Source organism: Gigantopelta aegis, chromosome 6 (assembly GCF_016097555.1).
Source record: "Gigantopelta aegis isolate Gae_Host chromosome 6, Gae_host_genome, whole genome shotgun sequence".
Classification (NCBI taxonomy): domain Eukaryota; kingdom Metazoa; phylum Mollusca; class Gastropoda; order Neomphalida; family Peltospiridae; genus Gigantopelta; species Gigantopelta aegis.
Genome location: NC_054704.1, coordinates 36,601,992 through 36,629,061, shown reverse-complemented (window position 1 = coordinate 36,629,061; position 27,070 = coordinate 36,601,992). Strand labels below are relative to the sequence as shown.

At 37.9% G+C, this 27,070-nt stretch overlaps 2 protein-coding genes across 2 annotated transcripts in view; one reads left to right on the top strand and one right to left on the bottom strand.

Annotated features, from left to right (window-relative positions):
* The first annotated feature begins 955 nt into the window (after positions 1-955).
* Positions 956-2,212, top strand: LOC121374513 (neuronal acetylcholine receptor subunit alpha-7-like). The gene has a single exon (XM_041501615.1). It carries the CDS (start codon positions 956-958, stop codon positions 2,210-2,212), a length of 1,257 nt encoding a protein of 418 aa, XP_041357549.1.
* Positions 2,213-12,219: 10,007 nt separating this feature from the next.
* The window catches only part of LOC121374512 (ganglioside GM2 activator-like), a 28,721-nt gene continuing 13,870 nt past the window's right edge, over positions 12,220-27,070 (bottom strand). The window contains exons 2-5 of the mRNA XM_041501613.1: positions 20,308-20,512; positions 18,492-18,621; positions 13,035-13,086; positions 12,220-12,329 (exon numbers count right to left, since the gene is read on the bottom strand). Coding sequence (XP_041357547.1) covers positions 12,220-12,329; positions 13,035-13,086; positions 18,492-18,621; positions 20,308-20,512 — 497 coding nt within the window. The remainder of the gene's footprint in view (positions 12,330-13,034; positions 13,087-18,491; positions 18,622-20,307; positions 20,513-27,070) is intronic.

Here is a 27,070-nt window from a genome sequence, read left to right as displayed (position 1 = left end):
TTGTTAGTTTTAAATCACTGGCAGGACATGAGCTCCAACTGGCTGGTGTTAGATCCACATGTAATAGTGGAGCTAATTTTAATTAGATTGGCGCACAAATTATCAACGCCTCCGCTGTCATAAAAAAGAGTAATACATGTATTTGTATATCGCCGTTTTAGTTCATATTTAGGCGAAACAAAAAACGCATGTCTCTTAACTAAATAAACACAAACGAACGAAAGAATGGAAGTGTCACTATTGATGAATACGAAACCGACAATTAGAACGATCAATTGTGTCTACGCGAAACATTAAACTGTCCAAATGACACTCATCTTGTATAATAATGTCCCTGGGAAATATGCACTTGGCACTGTTTACATACGGTCATTTCGATTGATTTGTACTGCCACTATAGCAATACCTTCATTAAACTCTTATGGGATTGATTGTGAAAGGGTCTATAAGAATTGATTCTTGTATTTTAATATGTTATTGGTGGGTTTCCTTTTCGCATTATGCACTGGTTGGCTGGCAATGTGTGTTTAAGTAATGACAAACCTACGAGTTTTCTATTAATTCCACGAACACCAATTGGACGAACAGTTAAGTGTTCTCACAATCCGATCTGTCTTCCATTTGTTTTAAATCAGCTTGGACGAACCTTCCAATGATCTTAAAGTAAAAAATGCCTCTACTTCCTGTGCATATAGATCAATATGACACATCGTTAAAGGAATACAAAATAACATTCTTCAATTTCATTTCATGTAGACAAATCGGATGAAACGTCAGTCGTTATAAACTAACACTCTCTTCTGTTTCGTTCCATGTGTGATATACCAATTGGAAGGAGAGATCACAAAGCGATATTCTTCTATTTAATGTTCCATAAATCGATATAAATGGATTGCTTTTATACCAGTTGAAAGGAAAGACCACAAACTGGGATTATTCTGTTCCAGTCCGTATAATGCAAAAGTTCAGCATGGAGGGATTTTCACTAACCGTTCTCTGTCTTCTTCTTGGAGGGATCGTCCTTTCAGAATGCCAGCTGAGTTCCTACGTCCAGCAGGTGTACACAGACATCGTGGACAAGAACAATCCGAGAATCAAACCCGTGGTGCAACAGTCCAAGCAGATCGTCGTCTTTCTGACGTACTTCCTCCTGTCTATCAACGGATACGACGAGAAGTCGCAGACCCTGAGGACGTCGGGCTACCTGCAGATGGTCTGGTACGACGAACTCCTCTCCTGGAACGCAAGTGCTTACGGTGGAGTCGTGCAGCTCAAGCCAGATCCCAATAAGGTGTGGAAACCAGATATCACCATCAAAAACGCCGTGAATCACAACGAAATGTTCTCTTCTGCGTTCAGTCTGAATCTCTTCAGCAACGGGATGATCGTATGGTACCCAGGAGACGACCTTGACACCTATTGCAACATGGACGTCACCTTATTTCCGTTCGACACGCAGAAATGCAGCATCGAGTTTTTCATTGGCTCTCAGCCGCTGTACGCCGTAGACATGCACCCGAAGATTGCGAACATATCCATGACGGCGTTCCAGCTGAGTAACGAATGGGACGTGACCAACACTTCGGCTGTTCGTGAATTGCGGGTCTTGTCGAAGTTCGAGTTTCCCTTCATCGTCATGTCCATGACCATGCGCAGAAAGCCGTCCAACCTGATCCTCAGCGTCTTGCTTCCGGTTCTGATAGTGGCCTTTCTGAACATCTTCGTCTTTCTCGTGTCTGCTGAATCAGGCGAGAAGCTGTCGTTCGCAGTGACCGGACTTTTGACTTACACCGTTCTTCTGAGTTATGTTACGCACACGTTACCCAAGACGACGGACACGACATCGATCCTGGCCGCCTTCGTCGGAGTCATGACCGGCATGAACGCAGTTTTTATTCTACTCACGATTATCTCCCTTAGAATTTTTTTCCGCGATCCCGAGTCACATCCGGTACCCATGTTCGCCAAGCAATTCGTCACGTGCCTCAGATGTATTACCGGTTATGACGCCAAATATGACGTCAGTACAAAAAAGATGAAGATTCAACCGGTCGACGATAAGGTATTTACACCAAAGGGAGAGAATTCTGGACAGAAGTCTCGTCAAATCACCTGGAAAGATGTCAGCAGGTCGTTTGATAAACTTTGCTTCTACATCTTCATGGCCGGACTGATAACTGCACTGTGTGCAGTATTCGTGATATATATGTAATAATAGTCATGCAAATTGTTCTCTCGAGATGAAATGGGCCTACATAAACAACAAACAAACAAACAAACACATTACTATTATTTATTTAATCACAGTGATTTAACAGAGAAAGTAATTCTGAAATTAGATAAGTTTAGTTTTAGGGAAAATAATTATTGCAGTCTGTCTAGTAGATTAACTGCTAAATAACAAGAACGACTGAATTTAACGACCACAAGATACCTGTTGCTGATGGTGGAAAAGACTGAACAGATTGTGGAATATTCTGAAAGTTTATTTTGTAAAAACATTCAATCCTTCGATGAAAGAAGAAACTCTAAAGGTGTCTCGCCTCACTTCCACATTTTGTGGATCCGTAAGGAATGCGCATGTTGAGAACCAAATAGGTTGACAGATAAATGACAAAACGAAAACTAAATGACTTTAACAGGAAAATAAAGATACTGGGTATAAAAACCTCCATATTCATCTGACACCACTGAAGAATTAGTAGAATACTAACTTCGCATTGTACGAAATAGCATATGGAATAGTTTAGAATACCAATATAACCATTTAAACTCCTTTAATCGAGGACGATGTTTACAATATGATTTGTATTCATTGTTAAATAACATTTTATCTTAGATACCTTTCGTTGTGAACCAAGAGCCGGATTTAGCCGAGTGAAAAACAGAGTTTGTCGGAGACGAGAAGGCTAGATGATTAGCATAACCGATTCATCGGAGAAGATGTTTTCTTTGTTTCTTTGTTTGCTTCTTTGTTTGTTTGTTTGTTTGTTTCTTTATTAATCCCATACCGGTTTGTCTTTCTCTCTGTCTGTCCATCTGTCCCACATAGTTTTCCGGACTTTTGTTCACAAGATACTGAGCTAAAATTTTATATATAGTACATATAGTGTGGTTTGATTTTCATACCCATTTACCCATTTTTAACTGAGTAAATGAGGAGGTATGAAATGCCTCGAGATATTGAGCTAAAATGTTGTGTGTAGCTTATCACATACAGTTTGATTTTCATGGCGATTTACCCATGTTTCACAGGGTCAAGGTCATTGAACTTCAGAGATACGAACATTTGTTTTCCGGACTTTTTTCCGCAATGCCTTAAGATACTGAGTTGAAATTTTGTGTAAAGTGTATTATGTAAGTTTGACCTTTATGGTAATTTACTATTTTTTCTCAGAGTTATGGACCTTGAACTTTGGAGATACGAAAATGTGTTGCATCAGGTAGGGGACATGTATTGCTTTAGCAGTACTCTGAGAATGCTCGTTTATGTCTTTCTTTCTTTCACTCTAGCTCTTCCTCTCTTTCTTCACTCTCTCTCTCTCTCTCTCTCTCTCTCTCTCTCTCTCTCTCTCTCTCTCTCTCTCTCTCTCTCTCTCTCTCTCTCTCTCTCTCTCTCTCTCTCTCTCTCTCTCTCTATGTGTCTCTCGGTCATTTGCTCTCTCAGAAAAATTTAGTTAGTCATTACAGAATCATATTTCATAATTTAGTGTTATTTATAGAGGGAAGCTCACGAAAGAATGGGTGTGTATGTGTCGGTCTGCCTGTATGTATATATGTATGTATGTCTATCTGTCTGTATGTATGTGTGTGTGCACACGCTTGTGTCAACATGTCTGTGTGTACGTGTTCTTGTGTCCGTATTCCATTGTGTGTGTCAGTGTGGGTGAGTGGTGCGGTTGATGTTATGGATCCCTTAAAGGAAATATATCTTCTGGCCATCTACCTATTTTTCTCTCTGTTTTTCCTTGCCTTCTCCAACACGTGTCTCGCCCTTCAAGCGACGGAAACGATCAGAAGGCGAGTTGTCCCTCTAAAATGGGTTAATATTCAATGGTAACGTTACCGTTCCGGAGCGACGCGATATGCTGGCTTCATGTCGCCACACATGCTGTTTGTGGTTTCGCTCTGTTGTTCTATTTAGAAAGCTAAGTGCTTCGTGAATAGGAGACAATGTTACTCAAGGGGCGTACGTATTTGTGTATTATGCTATGGCGCCCAGCGAAATGGTAAAATTAACTCAAATTGGCGAGAAAATATTTTCTGTAAACAATCACCTTGCTGTCAACGTACGACTCGCGAACCTTTAAGAACGGCAAGTTCCGTCAAAAATAGGAACCAAATGTCTACAGACGTATATTATATATGTGTGTATACTACACCAGGCGATAAGACGTATATGTGTGTATACTACACCAGGCGATAAGACGTATATTATATATGTGTGTATACTACACCAGGCGATAAGATGTATATTATATATGTGTGTATACTACACCAGGCAATAAGATGTATATTACATATGTGTGTATACTACACCAGGCGATAAGACGTATATTACATATGTGTGTATACTACACCAGGCGATAAGACGTATATATGTGTGTACACTACACCAGGCGATAAGACGTATATTATATATGTATGTATACTACACCAGGCGATAAGACGTATATATGTGTGTATACTACACCAGGCGATAAGACGTATAGTATATATGTGTGTATACTACACCAGGCGATAAGACGTATATTACATATGTGTGTATACTACACCAGGCGATAAGACGTATATTACATATGTGTGTATACTACACCAGGCGATAAGACGTATATTACATATGTGTGTATACTACACCAGGCGATAAGACGTATATTATATATGTGTGTATACTACACCAGGCGATAAGACGTATATTATATATGTGTGTATACTACACCAGGCGATAAGACGTATATTAATATGTGTTTACACGACACCACGCGACACGACAAATAGTCCATACTCTTTTTCTGTGATAAGATTCCGGCTGGTTGTTGTAGGACAAAACATTCAACTAATGTAGAATTGTGAATAAATTAATTTAGGGTATTTGGGGAATTTGGAAAAGTGGGTGGAGTTAGATGTAGATTTATTTATTTAATACCACAGTAGTGACCGTTAGGCAGGCACATTTTGTTTTGAAATTTTGTGTTTCAAAACGTATCTAGCAAGCGAAAGCGAGTTGAATTCGTTTCTAAACAGCTGTATTAGTGCACTTGCTTGGACGAGGTTTACAAAATAATACTAGATACCCTTGGTGAAAAAAATATATTCAGAACATATCTGTGTCGTGGTTCAGAATAAATTAATAGTAATGGGTGGGTACATATAGGTGTATCGAATGGATGGGTTTGTGAGTATGTGTGTCTTGATCATGATATGGTTATTTGGACATGCACTGCGTCCCAACGCACAGGAATATGGTCTTGTGTGTGATAATTTGTTGTTTTACATATTAAATTTATGTTATTACGTACCTTGTGCTTGAGATCTGCTTTATTACCATTTAATAGTTGACATTCTGTGGTTCTGTATATTCAATGTGTTTTTGGTCGTCTTAATGTTTGTAAGAAGCTCAAACTGGATTTTGTCTTCAAATAATTTCGTACGTACGAAAAAATAGTTTTTTGCAAATAAAATGAAATTTAACCTAGTACAAATATTAGAACGATCAGAAACACGTTTAATTATACAGCCTCTAATATTATATGCAGAAAAATATATTTGATATGTAATTACAGTCGCCATAAAGTCTCTGTTAGTCGATATCTCTTAAACATTGCAGAAAACTCAGGAATGTCCCTTTAATAGTTGACATTTTTCTGCATATAAGCTTAAGTAATACTATTCTTAGAAAGTCTTAAATTGTGAATGCACATGTATGTCTATGACAAAATCTGCTTTTGTGATCACTTGTATATACTAGTAATTGATATGTGATATAATACATTGTTTATGACCCCTGATGGTGTTCATTTGCTGACAAATTGTTGAATTCTTTTCAACGAAATGATTGTAGTAGAAAATACTTACAGTTATACAAAGTGTTATATTGAATGTGACACATACATCTATTAATTTACGAAAGGAACTGTTGCGTTATCTGTTTAGGCCTGCTACATATAGCATGTATTTTACATATATACATGTCTTCATTTATTTTCCGAAATGTCCTCATTGTATCTGCTTGTTAATGTTTTCAGTTATATTAAATCTGTGGCTATTATCGTTTGTTTAATTGCCATATGTTATATCATTGTGCCATTTGTTCTACGTCCTCGTCTATAATAAAAGACATTGACAAAACCTAAGAACAATGACCAACCAAAACGCGTGTTTCACGTTACAGTTTAACGACTGGAACGTCATGACATGTGCTGTCCTCTTTGGTGGAATGTACATACAGTAGAATGTTTTGTTTAACGACACCACTAGAGCACATTGATTTATTAATCATCGGCTATATAATATTGGATGTCAAACATTTGGTAATTCAGACATATACCCAAAGTCCAGTCAGCAAACGTTTCGCTAACATTCGCGAACTATTTTGATTGGTTCCTGACTTGGCTAATTTGGTTTACCGTGAAGCGCACAAACCAGTCTAGCGGACATTTTTCAGCTCGGTGTGACTGAACTCAGGGTACGTCTCAGAGGGGAATCCCGCTACATTTTTCTGTTAGCAGAAAGGGGCATTTTATATGCACCGTTCCACAGACAAGATAGTACATACCATGGTCTTTGATATACCACTCGTGGTGCACTGGCTGGAACGAGAAGTAGCCCAATTGGCCCACCGATGGGGATTGGTACATACAAAAGAGTACTAAAACTTCGTACCCCTTTGTTGGTATGTTACTACACCCCACTTACAACTTGTAATATCTAACATGTCAGAAGAAATCCGTTAACAATAAACGTCCAGCGCATGGATCAGTTTAATGCTAGGACCAGACTACCAACTGCTAGCACAAAGTTGGTCCACTTTCTGCTGTCAAGACTTCTACGATTGTCCAGATGCTAGTCTGGGCGCTCTTACAACTCGATTCTCTTCGTATAACCCATTAGTTGTTAATCTGAGTTCATCCGTCGTAAGTCAGAGTTGGGGAAATTACAACGCAACCGTGAAGTCGGCCAACTTTGTCGTGTCAGTTGACATTATGATCCTAGCATTACGAACCTCCCCCCCCCCCCCCCCCCCCCCCCCCCCCCAGCTATGTCTGGTTGGACATAGCCCAGCCTCGTGGCCAACGACTGCGAACTACTTGACTGGTCCCCGATGTGGTCATTCGGTTTAACGTGTAGCGCATGAACCAGTTTAGCGAACGTTTTTTGCTCAGTGTTCAGTGACGGCGAGCTGTGCTAACGTTTGTAAACTATTATTTGACTGGTTCCCGAGGTAGTCATTAAGTTTAATGTGTAGCGTAAAACCTAGTCTAGAAAACGTTAGCGACAAACGTCTGGCTGAACTTGCCTAAGTATCTGTACAATATAGATTTCAAGAAATGTGATACCAGGCTTCAGTGAATTACTGTCAAAACTGTGATAATCTTGTACCAGCAGTAGTGTATAGCTTAACGTGAACTCCCGAAATGATGAATGCACTTGTTTTACACCAATTCACTAAATGGCTTTGGGGTGGTTCCAATTAAGTGTGTTTTGCTTCCATTTTACTCGAAAATAAATCTTGTAAACCGTTCCATACTGAATTATATTTATATTATGAAATGACACACCAAGAGCGAGTTATCAAATTGTGTGGCATTAGATGCAGTATTTAACAGAGGAACGAAATACAGCACACCTTTAATGACTTAGTGCCACGTCTGTAGTACATGCTCTGGAAGATTAACCTTTTTTGGTTAGGGAGTTCGTCATCATTTTGTTTAACAACGTCAAGCACGTGGACGCCTAAATGTTTCTACTGGCAACAGGTGGGGCTAAAGAGGCATTAAGGGGCGTGTACCCCTGTTTTGAGTCTACGTGTATGAACTGTTCTTTTAAAATGCCAGCCAAGCACGTGCCATATTATGGTTACATTCATCAGCAAATGGGAAGCGAGATTTAGCTCAGTCGGTTGGGTGCTCGCTTGAGGTGCTTGCGTCGCAGGATCGAACCACCCCGGTGCACCCATTCAGCTGATTGGTTTTTTTCTCATTCCAACCGGTGCACCACAACTGGACAAAGGTCGTGGTGTGTGCTTTCCTGTCTGTGGGAAAGTGTATATAAAAGATCCCTTCCTGCATTAAGAAAAATGTAGCGGGTTTCCTCTGATGACTACGAATTAGAATTACCAAATGTTTGATGATAGCCGATGATTAATTAAACAGTGGTGTCGTTAAACAAATGAAACTCTCTTTTTTTTCATCAGCAGATAGGGCGGCACTTGGTTCACTAGTAGAACATCTGGATCAGTGTACCTGTTGGGTTATTTGATGACTGAAATATTAAAGACTGTGGTATGTGCTGTCCTGTCTGTGAGAAACTGCAAACCGGCTTAGATTTGTTAGAGAAAGGAATGTTTGGTTAACGACACCTCGGCGCACTTTACACGACTTCTGGTTTCTAACATATTGTTATATTGACACTTGATCCAGAATGAAAAAAGAAACCTGCTACCGCCACATACCATTCATACCAATAATCAGCTAGGGATCTTTTATATGCAGTGTCCAAAAGACAGGACGGTGCATACCACGATCTTTTGATTTACTAGTTATGGGGCACTAGTATGAACGGAGGAAAAGAAACAAGACCCATCACAACTATTTAACTACTGAGCTTCACCCATCCCCACCCCACCCCGACTTTCAAAGGAATATGGTTTAGTCGTTTAATATATATTATACGTTATTAAATAACAGGTTAAACTATTGGAGAATTCATAAATAATTGTGTGAAGATTTTGGCCATATAGCCTTGCGTACTGGAACAGGACCTCCAACCATGGCGGCACAAATGGGGCACAAAAGGGGCGGGGCCAGCTATTAAAGCTTGTCAACTAGCCAATAGGTAGAAATTACGCGTTTTCCCCGTTAACCTACTTATAAAGGTAAAAGGGCGCGCAACCAACTACGTCAGTCTAAGTATGGGTTATTACTGTAAAAAAAAACCCTTGAATAATGTAATGTCAGTCACAAATCATAGTTGAATGGAAAAGAGATGTACGGGGTCTTTTTTCTTAATGGAACCCCAGTCTACGTTCAGTGTTTCTTTTCGTTGAAGTGGGAATGCCATTTAAAAATAAAAAATAAAAATAATAATAAATAATAAAAAATAATTTAAAAACCCACCTAAATGAATATAAAATAAACAAGAAACTATAACATTAATTTTTATTTTACAAAATACTGCTTTGGAACTACAAAAACACATGTGCGTATATATACATATAATTAATACACCTTAATATACTCCACCTATTTATAAATAACGCGCAGTAATAGTTACACAGTGACATAAACCGACAAGCCAGTGACGTGTAGGACTAGACAATTGAGAGGCTTTACATTTTTAACATAAACAAGGCTGCAGTCGTTCTAAGTGACTTGGCCCCTCTAGCTCTCCTGAAATCAAAACGTTAATTAGTTTGTGTAATCCCAGCTTAATGTATTCGTATCCACTGGATGTGTTAAGTTTATTGTGTAGTATATCAAAATGTTATCATAGGTCTTGGATAAAACACACTGAAATGTTTGGGAACTTGTCTCTCCCGTTTTCTTGTCATCAAAAGGATTCAACTGATTATAACTATATTAACTTTGGCTCTTTTTTTTCGTTTTAGGGGTGGAGGGGGAAGGGGTGTTGTTTTTTGTGTTTTTTAAATAGTTAATATATCATTAATTAGTACTTACAATTTAGAACTGGAAGAGAAAATATTTCTTGTAAAATACGGTTATGATATCATTAATTATCAATCTGGGTAATTTTACAGAAAGTCCTGGTCAAAATTGGACTCAGTCGGTCTCTTTCTGATTAAATGTGATTCATTCCTAATAATCCCTAAAACGAAAACTTGAAAGGTACAGGCATACCAAACGCTAAGAGGTTGTGGTTTTGGTGGGGGGGGGGGGGGGGGGGGGGGGGGGGGATTACAGATCTATGATAGATTTTAGATTTTAATTTTAATTTTACCAAAATACTTTATCCACACACAGTCCGACTGAAACAAAATGCTATCATTCGTACTGTCACACTAGACAGTTGTCATCCCTACTGTTGGATGTAACAATTCATTCACGATTTGTTAAGACTCCCTATAGATTATTTCAGACTGTCTGTATTTGGAGGTAATATTTTATTAAAATGATTTCTTAACTGTTGTTTGTTATATAATAATTGGTTTACTGTTGGTTGTATACGTGTCATCATAATTCAATTATCTTTCTTTTTCTTTTGTATTCTTGTTGTTTCAGGAAATTTAGTAATCATATCTCACAAGCAAAAAACTAAATAGTTAAGTATAATATTGATTAGAACTTTAGCAGTCATCTTAACAGAAACACGAAGAAACAAGCCTACATTTAGCGTCGAAACGTTTCATGTTTAACAAGACAACACAAGAAGTAGAAGATAATTTTTTTTTTTTTAAAATCAATTGAACACTCACACTGACTGGCATTATAACTGTAAATGGCTACATACACTGAACAACTACAACTAAAGAAACGCGAATCAATGTTGGGAATAATTCGCAAGTCGATTAGGTTTTATATTATTGTTTGATCGCAAGTCGATTAGGTTTTATATTATTGTTTGATCGCAAATGATGGACTAATGAACATTTTCGCACAACAGCCTGTATTACATTTGATTCTAATTATATAATAAATAACAAATTCATATTACAATTGCAAAATAGATTCGCATTTCTTTTGGCATTCACAATATTAATCTACAATACTTTGTTTGCAAATACGTATAATTTGCTGTTTATCTTTATTGCTTTTGTATGACGAAAGCGTTGTCTTCGAATTTAAAATATATATATATATTTCTCATGCCTTAAATAACATTAAGGTCGTCCAGTTTGTTATAAATTGGCAGTCTTTAGTTATAGGTAATGCATTGCTTACTGCACAGTATATACAAAACAATATACATGTAATATAATACTTTGATCTCTGTTAAGAAAAAAACACGAAAAAAAAACACACGAAAAAACTCCAACTTTAATGGTACCGTTACCATTAAAGTAACCTCGGGTACTTTCGATAGTTTACGCTACACGTCTTGAAAGTTAAATGTAGGATTCGTGTTTAACCAGCTAATGTGTTTAACCTCCTCGGTACCATAACTAGACAGAATTAAAATTATGCATTATTTAATATCAAAATAAATGAACCTGTAATTTTCCTATACAGTATTTTGTATATTGTCTCATACTATTTATATGTTGCTGTTTTTGCTGATGTTGCTTTTGCTTTTCGATTCCACTGTATAAAGTTAAACGCACCGGAAGTAGTGAATGATCGCAGATTCACCACCTGGTGAATGAACATTTAATTTTGTTATCGTCGAACTTGATAACTGCATATTACTAGCAAGCAAGACATGCAACCGTTTCATTGCTGAACTTTACATGCAACTGTGCAATTACAGTAAATTTATAAATACAGCAGGGTACTGAATGGGCCGGATCAAACATGTCTTTACAGAAGACATGTTCTGTCTTAATAATTGTCCTGACTTTCTTTTTGAAATAAACGATATTTATATTCATTATATTACAGTACCAATAAATTTATCAGCAGATAACGGCATAAAAGCAATTCAGTGGGTTTGTTTGCATGATACGATGCCTGGTCTCAATAACTGGCTGATTCCAGAGGAATCTGGAGAGAAACGACAGTTTATTCATTACTCAGCGAGTTCTACAGTGTCCTGAAGAAATGAGGACCACGGTATTCTGTTCAAGGTTTCATGGTATGTATTTACCATTAATATTAAGATAACAAAACTGTTATCATATTAAAACCCGTACAACACACGTACAAAACAGCTGCATAAAGAAATTGCTGAACATATATAAACAACACGAATATAAGACCAATACAACTGTGACCAGTATTCAGTTACTAGTATTTCGAAGTTAAAGACAATCCTTTCGTCCAATTTCGTTTCAGGTTCGTGTTCGATAGTTTAACTTACACGAACACATCCTACGGTTTCCGAATGCTACCGCTTTATTATGCCTTCTGCCGTCACATCCTTGTCTGGTTCTCGTGTGCCTTCTACCGTCACATTTTTGTCTGGTTGTCCTTGCAAATTTGTTTGCGTGTTAGTCACTTAAAAGCAGAACAATAAACACAAACTGATACAATTTAGTACACGTTCACGAAATACACAACAAATAAGCACAATATCAAAATTGCGCAAATACGCATACGTCTAGCCAAAATGGCCGACACGACCGTCTTGTGGGGTTTGAATCTATCCTTTGTGAGAGTACCCAACCCTCAAATCCGTGGATCCAAAGTCTGTGCATATTACAACTGCATTTCTGTTTCTTCTTTTGTTCAGTTTATCACAACTGTCTGGAATTCCATCAAATAGTCTTGCTTATTCACCAACATATAATGCTGCTGGTTTCGGAAGTGATTATTTGTACACATGCGCAAAACCAAAACTGTCACCATTCTTCTGAACCCACAATATATTGATTTTCTTGACTTCCTGTCGCTTCAAACTGAATGCAAACATTTCTTTCTTTCTTTGTTTTGTTTTTGTTTTTGTTTGGGTTTATTTTATTTTGTTTTGTTTTTTTGCTTTCTGTTCTAATAAAATATCTGTTGAAGGCCACGTCGTCACAATGTCGTCTGTTTTGAAATAGACCAGCTATTCGTGTTTGGGAAAGAAAGTCATATTTGGTGATATTTGGTTTAGATACTCGAGGTTGAGACCCATTCTAGGCGTGGGTCGCTTGTGAGGCTAAATTTTGAACAGCCATCCTCGGTGACGTTTCTTCATTGAGAACTTCAACTCCAAACAACCCAACTCTTTCTTGTTTTCGTCCAAAATGTTCAGCACCAGTTCATAATCGCCCTGAAAATAATTTTAAAAATATTAAATAATTATAATAATATATGTACCGGCTCGGTGGTATAGTGGTTAAGCTATCGGACTCAAGGCTGGTAGGTACTGGGTTCGCCTCCTGGTAGTTTTTACGACTCGATTGGCAGGTGTAAGGCCACTACACAAACTTCTCTCTCATCTCTTACTAACAGCTGACAACTAACCTGAACAGCCCAGATAGCTAAGGCGTGCACAGGACAGCGTGCATGAACCTTAACCGGATATAAGCACGAATATATCTATACATGAAATTAAATTAAATAATGATATATAATTGTAAAATAATTTGAATTCTTACACACCCGTTGGTGAGAACATTATTCGTTATTTTTGATAACACATACTTGTTAACACATATATGTGTGATAACATTTTACAGATATACGACTGGCTGCACCTATGTGATGACCAGGTCACCAATGCCATACAATCCAACAGGAAAAGCACGGTAGAAATCGATCACGAAATGTGACATACAAGTTAACCTGAAATTGTCTGTGACGCACAAGTTAACTATAAGTGCAAGGGTCGTACATAGGTTTTAGTTGGAAAAGGCGTTTAAATTTATTTTAAAGCTGTTTTCTGAAGATATGTAAGAAACAGAATGCTACATTCGTGTCCGTTAGATACCGTTTATCTTACAGTTCGTTGATTAAACGCGTATCCAACTCGCTTTCGCTCGTTAGATATGTTTTAAAACAATGAATTGTAAGATAAACGGAATCTAAAAAAAAATTCATACTATGGAATTTACTACCAATGACTTATTTCTGACCTGATTATTTTCTAAAATGCACACAAAAATAGGGTTTCTGGGGGGGGGGGGAGGGGTTGGGTTTTTTTTGTTATTTCCCACACATTTCTATGTCAAACCAATATAAATTATTTACACAAAAAACCCAACATTTTTGTAGGAGGATGAGACAGAATATAATTGCATCGATTCACAAGACATTAAACACTCAGTGACGTTAACCACAAATATGAACGTAATCGTTGTTAAGAACATTCTTGTCAAACACTTTTGTTTTCGAAGCCAATATAATACTTAGTATTCAGCCTTAATCACTGGCATCAGTGTCTGGTGCAGTAATGTATATTAGATTGACGTTAAAACTAAATATATTGGAATAATGTGCCCCCAAAAAATTAAAGTCAAAGTAAACTTTAGAACAAACTTCCTATACTAATATTAAAACTGAAAATGATGGGGATAAATTTAAACCTAAATTTAAATCAGATTGTTTGCTTGTTACTGGTTTAAACTTGTAATAATAAATTCGTAATGCGCAGTTTCAAACGATGAAAGTGTTGTTCGCTTTTATTTTATTTTTAATTTATTTTCGTGTTGACATCCAATAAAGGTTCATGTACGCTGCCCTGGGCACAAACCTTAACTATCTGGGTTGTCTGTCCAGGACAGAGGGTTAGTAGTTAGTTGTTACCGGCCTCGGTAGTGTCATGGGTAAGTCATCGGACAGAAGGCTGGTAGGTACAGGGTTCGCAGCCCGGTACCGGCTCCCACCCAGAGCGAGTTGTAACGACTCAGTAGAGCTAATTTTAATCAGATTGGTGTAAGACCACTAACAACTAACCCACTGTCTTGGACAAACAGCCAAGATAGCTGAGGTGTGTGCCAAGGACAGCGTGTTTGAACCTTAATTGGATATAAGTACGAAAATAAGTTGAAATGAAAAAGAAAGGTTAGTGGTTAGTGAGAGAGAGTGTCGTTATATTCGCTGTGGGTGGGAGTCGGTACCGGGATGCGAACCCAGTACCTACCAGCATTATTTTTGATGGTTTAACCACTACACCACCTGAGGCCGGTGTACGCAAGTGTTGGTCGCTTTCTTTGAAGGTTGTTACGACCAGCTAGCGTCTTAATACGTCTAGAATGCGTAACGTGTGGTGCTTAAACTCATCACGCCTAATGAAGCATAGCTTTAAAAAGTATTGCCCAGAGGCAAAACCGACATGGTGGTCCAGACACCCACTATAGTTCCTGCTACAAAAACCGACACTTGAAACACACACACACACATACACACACACACACACAAAAGGATGGGGGTCTTCTAGATCTTCTAAAAGCAGACGAACAACAAAACCATCCCAAAACAAACAAAAATAGCCCCACTAAACTAGATTATTCTTCGCTGATGTGTTACGATATAAACAACACGTAATGTTATTCGTCAATAAACAAGGTGTTTTCATAATGAACAATGTGGTGTTGTAGTTCGGAACCTGCAAGCCGTACGACGCAAGATACATCACGAGGATGCGCCAGGAAATCCGAGGCGGGATTTAAAACCAACAAAGACCTCCTGTTAGAACTAGAACTCCCATACTACCTCTAGGGCCTAGATTACATTTGGAGAACTATAGTTTTGTCAACAAAGGCTACTCTGTTGGCCTTTAATTTAAGGAGAGCCATGAAATAAAGGGCGTGGCTTTAGGGTGGATGGTCGTGAGTTTTACGTGGTACTGTACAATGAGGTAAATATAATGTTTCAACAATTCTACGCAGATTATATGTTCCAAAATGAAGGGGTGGGTTTTTTTCTGTGTTTTTTTCCGACAAAGCTTTTTTCTTTTTTGCTTTTCATTTATGTACTAAATAAAGTACACTAGTTGCGGTGTTTCAAACGAAAGGTGTGGTATTATATTTTTAAAAAGTCAATGTTATCTTCAGTGTTAGGTTCATGTTATAATATAATATATTTTTGTTCTCCTTCCTTGAAATGGAAATATTTAAATAAATAAATAAATAAAAATTCCTTGAAATGAAATATTTAAATAAATAAATAAATAAATAAACACCGAGTCATTCAAACACATTCTAGCTTACAGCCAATAATGAGACGAATCATATTTACCAATCTTAAAGTTAAAGTTTGTTTTGTTTTGTTTAACGACAGCACTAGAGCACATTGATTAACTAATCATCAACTAATGGATGCCAGAACATTTTGTGATTCTGATACGCAGTCTTAGCAGCGAGACGCAGCCCAGTGCTAAAGCGTTCACTTGATGCGCGGTCAGTCTAGGATCGATCCCCATCAGTGGAGTCATTGGGCTATTTATCGTTCCATTCAGTGCTCCACAAATGGCATAACAAAGGCCGTGGTATGTACTATCCTATCTGTGAGATGGTGCATATAAAAGATTCCTTGCTGCTAATCGAAAAGAGTAGCCCATGAAGTGGCGAAAGCGGGTTTCCTCTCTCAATACCTGTGTGGTCCTTAACCATATGTCTGACGCCATATAACCGTAAATAAAATGTGTTGAGTGCATCGTTAAATAAAACATTTCCTTCCTTAAGAGAAAACCAGCTATATTGTTCCACAAGCGTCAAAGGATCTTTTATACGCACCCTCCCATTGTCGACGGCTCAATATAACTGAGGCTGGTAACATATTGTTTAAGATGTCTTAATGGAGACATCTAATTCGGTATAAAGCACGTTCAAAAATGTTGTGCAGTGCTTGAACTTTCTTTACTTATAAGCACGCTAAGTACTGTCCATTCTAAACCACGCCGTAAAATGTATTTCCATTTGAGAGTGATTTTATTGTAAAACTTAAATGGCTGTAATCAATGTTCAGACTGTCGATACCATCGATCTAACCATGCACAAAGCGCACATGATCGAAACCATGCAGCATTGTTCAACCAATTTGAAGATGATACTGTTTACCTGAGCATTAAAAACTGGATTATTTGTACTTCCGTGTTGTCGAGGAGTTCAAACATATTCAAACATCCTTGCATATTCCACAATAATTGTACTTGCTCATTGTAGCAAACCCTTTCGCTTGAAAACAATTGGCCACTTGATGTCATTGGAATAGTACTTGTATTTCTCAATGTTAAAAGTGTCATCGATCAATAATTTTTTTTAATAATTACAAGTAAATCATGCGTAAAGCATAGTTTGGTGGGTCTCCGGAATACATGACTACAGTTTTATTTAAAGAAAAGGTTTTAAAAAACTAAAACGATTACAAATAATGACATTTAATTACCGGTGGACCGATATTATTGTTGGGATGAAGCTAAGTGGATAGGGTGACAATCATCTTGGGATGAAGCTAAGTGGATAGGGTGACAATCATCTTGGGATGAAGCTAAGTGGATAGGGTGACCATCATCTTGGGATGAAGCTAAGTTGATAGGGTGACCATCATCTTGGGATGAAGCTAAGTGGATAGGGTGTCAATCATCTTGGGATGAAGCTAAGTGGATAGGGTGGCAATCATCTTGGGATGAATCTAAGTGGATAGGGTGACAATAATCTTGGTGTGAAGCTAAGTGTATAGGGTGACAAACATCTTGGGGTGAAGCTAAGTGTAGTTCCTTGGTTAGAGAATCCATGAAATGAGGGCGGGATCATACCCCTACATTGGATTTATTCCCCAGTCACAGAAGGGGGCCAGAATTCACGAACAGTGTGACTGGTACCACCGCGTTCCATCATACCTGCCCCGTGTTCAACCACAGCGATCAACGCTAAGGTTCGCGAACTATTTGACTGGTTCCCGACGTGGTCATTGCGGTTAAGGTTAAGCGCATAGACTGGCCTAGCGAACTTTTTTCTGCTCGGTCTCGTTGAACTCTGCTTATATTCAGTTAACGTTAAACGCAAAAACACACCCAGTCTAGTGAGCAACCTTGAACACTCAGCCTCCTGAGCATACATTCGTCCTGGCTGCGTTCAGCCACACACACAGAGCAGCAAAGCGTCCACTAGACTGGTTTATGCGCTCAACATTAAAACGAATGACCACTTTTCGAACCAAATAGATCTCGAATGTTAGTGCTGTTCGTTGTTTCTGAAGCAGACTTGGGTTGAGTTTAGCCAGACCAAGCAAAAAAACGTTCGGTAGATTGGTTTACGCGCTTGACGGTAAACCAAATGGTCACGTTCGGAACAAATCAAATAGTTCGCGAACGTTAGAAAAAGGTTAGTTGGCTGAGCTTGGGGCATGTGTATGAAAGTTAAAGTTTGTTTTGTTTAACGACACCACTAATGCACATTGATTTATTAATCATCGGCTATGGGATGTCAAACATTTGGTAATTTTACATATTTAAAGAGGAAATCACTACTTGTTTCATTAGTAGCAAGGGATCGTTTATATGCGCAATCCCATAGACAGAATAGCACATACCCCGACCTTTGATATACCAGTCATGGTGCACTGGCTGGAACGAATGTTTCAAAGACCGTGGTATGTACCATTTCGTGTTTGTTACGCAACTTATAAAGTACGCTTAAATAGGTTACCAAGTATATTACAAGTTTAGCATTTATCAAAATTACTTACATTTATTAATGCACCAGCGAAACCGCTAATTTTTGGAACATTTACAGGCACTTTTAGTATTGTGAATTCTCCCGCCAAAAGTGGACAGTGACACTGCATGTTGAAGTGCCGCAAAGTCCGCGGACAACCATTCGTTTCGTATCTTTCCAACTTTTGACAGATGTTGTTGTAGGTGCTGAAAACAAAATAAAAAAGTGTCATTAACAGAATAAGATAACACCATCTGCATCTCATAGATACGTATGGTGCCTCCTTATTTATACATTTTAATAGACAAATAAGCAGGATACGTTATGGAAAAAATAAATATTTTCATCTCCCAGACTATTGAAGTGACCGAATTTTTATGTATGTGGGATCTTGAATTGTCTGGAATTCTGTGTACTCTTTATAGATGTACCAACCCTAAACGAAAATTGTCCTCTTAACAGCAAATGATATTGAGACATCCGGTTATTCACCAACAATCTAAAACAAAAGTATGACAAATACATGTACCATAACAATATTTTAAAAACAATTAGTTGTTGCAATTAGCACATGTAGTTGTCTCATTATATAACGTCCTGAAAATACAGCTTGGACAACCAAATGTGTGTCCAGAACATTGTGCTTCAACCTTAGCTGATATTATATTATTATTGTTTATATATTTACCAAAAACAAACAGTTTGGTACAACCTCAGTACTGTGTAGATCAATAGTAAATATGTAGTTAAGCACGGAAGTGAAATCGTTATCATAGACTGACATTCTAGTTTTTCAAGCCGACCTCGACATATTGATTGGATGGCTGTAATTTGACAGTTGGGATCGATCAGTTTCCTAATATTTATTATCAACAAATATAAAACATTCTATTACAATCGATATCAGATATGAATATGTAGGTTCAGTTCTTCGATTCGCTCTTCACCCAGAAATGATCCAGATATTATTGACATGGGAGGGAAGAGAGGAATGTTTTATTTAACGACGCATTCAACACATTTTTAATTACGATTATATGGTGTCAAACATATGGTTAAGAACCATGCAGAGGACATGCGCTGTTGCCACACGATGGGCTACTGTTTCCGATTGGTAGCAAGGGATCTTTTATATGCAGCATCCCACTGATACGATAGTGCATACCAGTTGTGGAGCACTGGCCTGAACAAGAAATGGCCAAAAACTGGTCCACCCATGGGGATCGATCCTAGACCGACCATGCATCAGGCGAGCGCTTTAACACACGGGCGTTCGAATCCTAGTTGGAGTGTATGGGTCTTTTATTACTACCACTGGATGGTACGAGTCATACCCTGTGCTGTCGTATATATTCGACAACACAGGCTATGACTCGTTTCGTGGAGAGGTTCTAAGTCGACACCCATAAACTCCAACCAGGACCCAAACGTCCGTGCTTTGATATTGGACTACGCCCCGCTCTCGAGGGAGGTGGAGGGAGTGTTGGCATATTTATACCCACCACGCACCCACTCCCATCAAACATCTATCGAACAGCATGTACAAGAAAACAAGAAAGGATTTCTTGTAAAGAATCTCCGAAAGCAAATGTCCGTCGTACTTAAAATAAGATTTAATCAAAACCAACAACGCATACAAATTTATCACAACCACCAAGTATAAAAATAGTCATGCCATATAAAAAGTTTTTAAAAAACCCACCATCACCACCATTTATAAAATAACTTAAACAGATTAACAAGGTATAAAATAATTCAGTTAACCAACCACAAACCCCCTATTAAAGATCAAAACCTCAGCAGATCTTCTTGGGAACTTTGGGTTGAGAGTGTAGAGAATGCTCATGGCATTCATGCTTGAACCTTTGATGGTCCAAAACTATTGTGCTTACCATGAGCCTATTCGGTTGTCAAAACATGGTATCATAAATGGAATTCCGAAGAAATATTTCATTATGCTCATCTCTATTGTAATTCTTCGTGGTAAATCGTGCGTCACGTTCCCCACCATACTGACGTAAAGTGTTCCGGGAATTATTATTGGCATCGGGTGAGCCTTGATGTTGTAAAAGTGTATTGGTCTTGTAGGGTCTTTCCCTGGAAAAATAAAATGAGAGAAGAAAGTTTAGCATAATGCAGAAAGACAGTTGCAAGTATGTTTCTAAATGTTACAGATGTTTAAAGGGACATTCCTGCTGTAATTTTTCAGATGTTATCGACTAACAGAGACTTTTTAACGACTGTAATTAGATATCAAATATATTTTTCTGCTTAACATATTAGTATGTGTATATTAAACGTGTTTCTGATCGTTCTAATATTTGTACCAGGTTAAATTTCATATATTTCCTAAAAAAAAAAAAAAATTCGTACGTACGAAATTATTAAGGCAGAATCCAATTTGGGCTTCTTACAAATATTAAGGTGACCAGAAACACATTTAATATATAGACACTGCAAGAAAATATATTTAATATGTAAGTTTAATCGTATAAATATTTTATTAGTCGGAATCATCTTACAATGCAGCAAACTCAGGAATGTCCCTTTTAATAGTGGTTGTCCGCAACACAAAACATTTGTAATTACAGTCCACCTGCTAGTGAACATTGATTAGTCAATCATCGGTTAATGGATGTCAAACATTTGATAAACTTGATATATTTTCTTGGAGGAAATCCACTATATTTGTTCCATTAGCAGCAAGGTATTTTATATATATATTTGTCCATACAGTACAGCACATTTCACGGTCTTTGGTATCGCAGTCGTGGGACACTTGTTGGGACGTAAAAACAGATCAGTTAGAGAATGGTTTCAACGACTAAGCTAGATCTCGCCCCTCTATAATATTAATAATGGTATATCTTAAAACAACAACAAAAACCCTTTAAAAAACATTCCCACAAACAAATCCCCTAAAACAATCAAACATGTAAAGTTTTTAAGCCAGTGTTATTTTTATGGGGTTTTTTAATGGTTTCTCTTACTGAAATAAAATATATAGGTTAGATTATCATATTGGGGAACACACTAGATTTAATATTCTACTATTCTGTAGGATGTTGATAGAGTTTGTCTTCACATACATCATTATATGTTTTCGAAAAATATTTGTGTTATGGGGGGGGGCAAATACAAAAATATGCGCTCTTTTGTTTTGCTGAAGAAGCTTTTAGATTACTGTACTCTTGTTTGTTGGACTATTTTTGTTTATTTGGGAGGGGTATGTTGTCGTTGGGTTGGTTTGTGGGTTGGTAATTTCTTGTACGTTTCTTCTTTTATGTTTGTTTTTGTTGTTTGTTTGTGGGGGGTTTTGTAGGGCTTTTGCTTGTTTTGGGGGAAGGGTATTGTTTTACTTTCACTTTGCTTGCATTTACCATAGTTTGACACCCAATAGTCGATGTAATTTTCGTGCTAGATGTTGTTAAACAGTCATTCTATTCTAGAAAGAGACTGAGAAACACAGACAGAGAGAGAGAGAGTGAGAGAGAGAGAGAGAGAGAGAGAGAGAGAGAGAGAGAGAGAGAGAGAGAGAGAGAGAGAGAGAGAGAGAGAGACTGGCTATAACAGAGAACAATTATTCTAGTATGAGAAAAAAAAAAAGAGAGGAAACAATCGCGACACAGACGAAAACCACGGACGAAAACAAAACAAAACAAATTAAAAAACATATCCTGTATAGTGTTTTTTTCCAATAACACAAAAAGGCTATATATGTGCACTTTCCCACAGATAATTAATCAATCAATCAATTATTCAATATTTTTGTTTTACAACAACTAAACAATTATTGTAAAAAAAAAATTAATAATAATAATAATAATAAATCCCCAAAGTTCTATTAGTGCAAAGTCTATTACAGAAGCACATTGCATGTAAATGGAAACAAAACACTTGTGATATAACAGTAGGGTAAACTGAAATGATATTATCTGACGACATCGGCATTACTGATATAATTTATTTCCATGATTATAACTAGTTGAAGTTGAATCATGTTGTTAGACAAACAAAAAGTGATGTGACGACTATATTATCAATGTGATCACAATCTAACTGTGGCGTGATACCACCATGAGTTCCGGAAATCAACACTGACGTGTTAAGGACGCTGATAATTTGACTGGTTCCATCATGTTCTGTGATATCACTTTTCTCTAACCTTTGGCGAAAAAATAAGTCTTGCGAGCCACCGCGATCGCTTTCCGTCCTTGGTTTAATCATCGGCTATTGGATGTCAAACATTAGATAATTCTGACATATATGCACTTCTTACAGACTGGACAGTACATGCCACGGTTTTTGATGTGCCAGTCGTGGTGCACTGGTTGGAACGGGAAAAAACTAATCAGGAGATGAGTTCACTGAGGTGTTTCGATGCTACGACGCAAGTTCTGTCGACTGAGCTAGATCGTTGACAGTACGAGTCTAAAAGGTGTTTAATGGGGCCGAGGAGAGAGTGACCGCCAATTTTTAGTTTATCAGCAGGCGCTGAAAGCCCACCTTATACCATGTGCTATCCTATCTGTGGGATGGTGCATATAAAAGATCCAAAAAACTGCTACTAATGGGAAAAGGTAGCCGTTTCCTCTAAGACTATATGTCAAAATTACCAAATATTTGACATCTAACAGTCAATGATGACTAAATCAGTGTGCTCTGGTGGTGTCGTTAAACAAAACAAACTTTAACTTTAACCACAATGTGCGTGAAAGTCAGCTGCTAATCTCGACTTGCACGGTGTATGGTGGCATTAACACCCACAGCTGTTTGTGTTTAATCGTGATAATCGGATGAGACGGGTCGAGCCCGCTTATATCCTCGGTGTCGATGATCTCTCGACTTATTGAAACAGCCCGGGGCTTCTGGCTGGTGTGCCTCCGCGTTCGTTATCTTGTAAAGTTTCAAATTTCAATTTACAGTGTGCCACCCGGGCGCTACAAGATGGCGGCGATAGCGATCTTAAGGTACGTTCTCACGGGGCGACATGAAGCAAAAAGTTAAAGTTAGTTTTGTTTCATTATCAACTAAAGCACGTTTAATAAAGTAATCGTTGGCTATCGGATGTCAAAATATAATTTTGACACATTGACTTGGAGCATTAATTCATTCACTCACTCACTCATTGAATCATTCATTTATTCATTTTAACTTGATTTTCGTTATTAATTTCAATTAAACTTCTAGCACGCTGTCCTGGGAACACGCCTTAGCTATCTGTGTTGGTTGTCCATGATAAAAGTTAATTGTTAGTTATTAATAGTTAGTGCCAAATAATATGATGTACACCTCCACGTTCAGCCATTAAACTCATTGTGGGAAATAACTGGTCTGGGGATGCAAACACAGAACATACCAGCCTTAAGTCCGATGGTTACATTGTAAATATGTTGTATATACGCTAATTCATAATCTTTGTATTTGCACACTACAAATCATGAAAAGAAAAAAAACATGCTACTGAGAATCCCATCATTTGAACGCACCTTTATTTTTATTTTTTTATTATTATTTTTTTTTTTTGGGGGGGGTTGTTGTTGTTGGTGGTGTTGGGGCATATGGGAGTTTTGTGTTGTTTTTTAATACTTCACACACACGCGCGCGCACACACATACACACACACACACACACACACACACAACAACACGCATGGACATCCAAAACACACACACACACACACACACACACACAACACACGCATGGACATCCAAAACACACACACACACACACACACACACACAGAAAAACAAACAAAAAAACTCACAAAAAACAAGCAACACCTGACTTGCTACCCCGGCGTAACCTGACTGTGGTGATGGGTGCAAACAGACTGTTATCGCACTCGTCTCATATTCGCCGCGATAGACAGATAATCTGCATTGGACGCGTGGCACTATAGTCACTGTAATCTAAAGTGGTCTATTTATCATTGAAATTCTTCTACATGCTTGTAAAGCGTTAGCTGATGTAGCCATCTGTTTGAATGGTTTAAAAGAAAAAAACCCACGTAGATCGCTATACGATTTTGGCACATCAATTATGCCATTGTGTAGAGGTGTTTCGCTACTTCACAGGTGAACAGACTGCGGTAGGTAGGTGACAGGTAGAAAGGATTACAGTGAAGAATGGCTGGCACGGTTTTCAATATTCCCATTAAGTGGTTATCCTAAACACGGTGGAGCCGTGACATACATTGTGGTTTTCTACAATAGCAAGGTGTTGGTTTAATGAAGTGCCACGACAAACACGTGGCCCCGCCCTCAAATCCCCGCGTCTATAGCAACAATAGCAACCGCAGCGGCGGCTTCGCATTCAGACAGATGTAAAAAAAAAAAAAAAAAAGTGAAAAAAAAGGAGACAGATTTACACAAAGAAGCGTGTTTGTATATGTCGATATTAAAAACCGACTTTAGCGAGATTATCAAAGCGTGGCGTGGTGTACAGAACATGTCAAATGCGCACATGTGATATGTAACGTGTTCTGGGTAAACGAAAGCTTATTAGTATATCTGGTGACACATTAAAATGCCAATATCTCATGTAAATAGTAGAGCACACAGGGTCGTACAAAGTCTAAAACAAGAGGGGTGACAGACTGACAGTACAGGATATTCTTTAGGTCGGCAAAAGAGACATTTGTTAACTATACAGGGTACTTTATCTTATTTTTTTCTGGCTGTTCAACTCCCCTCCCTTGTCCCATGGATGAATTTGTTGTGACTGTTTTTCTTTTAAATTCATCATCCCCAATAATATAATAATATGACAAAAATGTCTTGAAAACGCGTCTCATGGCATCTTTATTTATTTCTAAATCTTCGAGGAAGCATGCCTCCGAACGAACTAAAGATCTCACTCCCATTGGGAATTCGGCTCATTTGTCTTTCACAAACTCAGATTGTCTTTTCTTTTTTATTTTGTGACCCCGTCCCCTTTACAAAATCCTTGATCCACCCATGTACTTACCACCCCCGCTAATACGCACCTGGCGTAATCGAAATACTTAACAAAATACACGGTTAACATATTAAAGGTACATATTGCAATATATGTGGAAATCATATCAATGTCTCAAAATATGACAGTTGACAATGTAAGATGGATAGGACTATCCTGAGTAAAGTAAGTAGCGGAGGGCGGGATGTAGACTGAAGGAGGTCGGTCTGGGATCGATCCCCGTTACTGGGGGCTCACTGAGCTATTTCTCGTTCCAGCCAGTGCACCATAACTGGTATATCAAAGGCCATGGTATGTGCTATCCTGTCTGTGAGATGGTGTATATTAAAAATAAAAAAGCTCTTGCTACTAATGGAAAAAATATAGCGGGTTTCCTCTCTAAGGAATTACCAAATGTTTGACATCCAGTAGCCGATGATTAATAAACCAATGTGCTCTAGTGGTGTCGTTAAATGAAAGAAAAGTTAAAGTAGATGACCGATTAATATACTCCTATATAAGGGCCCAATTTCACAAAACATCGTAAGCCTAGTTTTGCACGTAAATCGTTAACGTAAATCTACGACTAAATCACACTTCTTATTACTATTACAGTACAACAAATATAGTTAAATGTACACGTTTCATGTTCCTTTGTCCTTGAAATGCTCCATCTTCCGTAATAATGTAATTTCAAGCGTGAAATAGATATCAAACACGTGTAAATGAATGTCCGGTAGTTGCAGACGTAAACTTACGATGTTGAAATAGGTTCCTGGGTTATAAAGCCAATTTAAATAACTTTAAATATGAAATATTAGATCTATATCGGTAACAAAGTTGGATTTGGTTAACGACACCAAAAAAGAATATTGACTAATGAATCATTGGCTATTGGATCTCAAACTTTTGGTCATCTGTTATGTAGAGTTGAGAGGAAACCCGCTACATTTTTCCAGTAGTAGCATGGGATCTTTTACATTCACTTTCGCACAGACAATGGTTTTCACTTATTATCCATTTTTAGATACAAAAATGGTCCTTAGATCCATGACAGTATGCCATTAATATGTAACCAATAAAATGTGTATAAAAATAGCATAGCTTGAAATTGACGTCGATACCGACCGCAATTGTCATAGCTGCAATATGAATTGTCTCAAGTCTGGGGTTTTAAGGATGGCTGTTTGTTGCTGTTAGATACAAATTATTGTGGTCGGTCGAAGAGATAATTTGGGAGGGGGGGGGGGGGTAATTTTATGTTTATTTGTTGAAAACGCTACTAGTTTAAAATTGCTATAGGCAAGCTCAAAATTGCCGTAGATGAGAATTTGTATACGGCAAAAAAATAACCAAAATCATAACTGCCGTAGGTAATAAATTAGGAAGTTCGATCCCTGCATAGAGAAATATGGCACTTGTAACTATGACATAGTACCTTTAATACTGGTATCAGCCTATCAGGGCTGTGCCCAACTTAAAACAAGTTGATGCACAGAGGGGGGATCAGAGAGAGAGAGAGAGAGAGAGAGAGAGAGAGAGAGAGAGAGAGAGAGAGAGAGAGAGAGAGACAGACAGAGGCAGACAGAGAGAGAGAGAGAGAGAGAGAGAGAGAGAGAGAGAGAGAGAGAGAGAGAGAGAGAGAGAGAGAGAGAGAGAGAGAGAGAGAGAGATGCTTGTGACGTAGTATTTTTCTTTCTTTCTTCAGCAAACTCA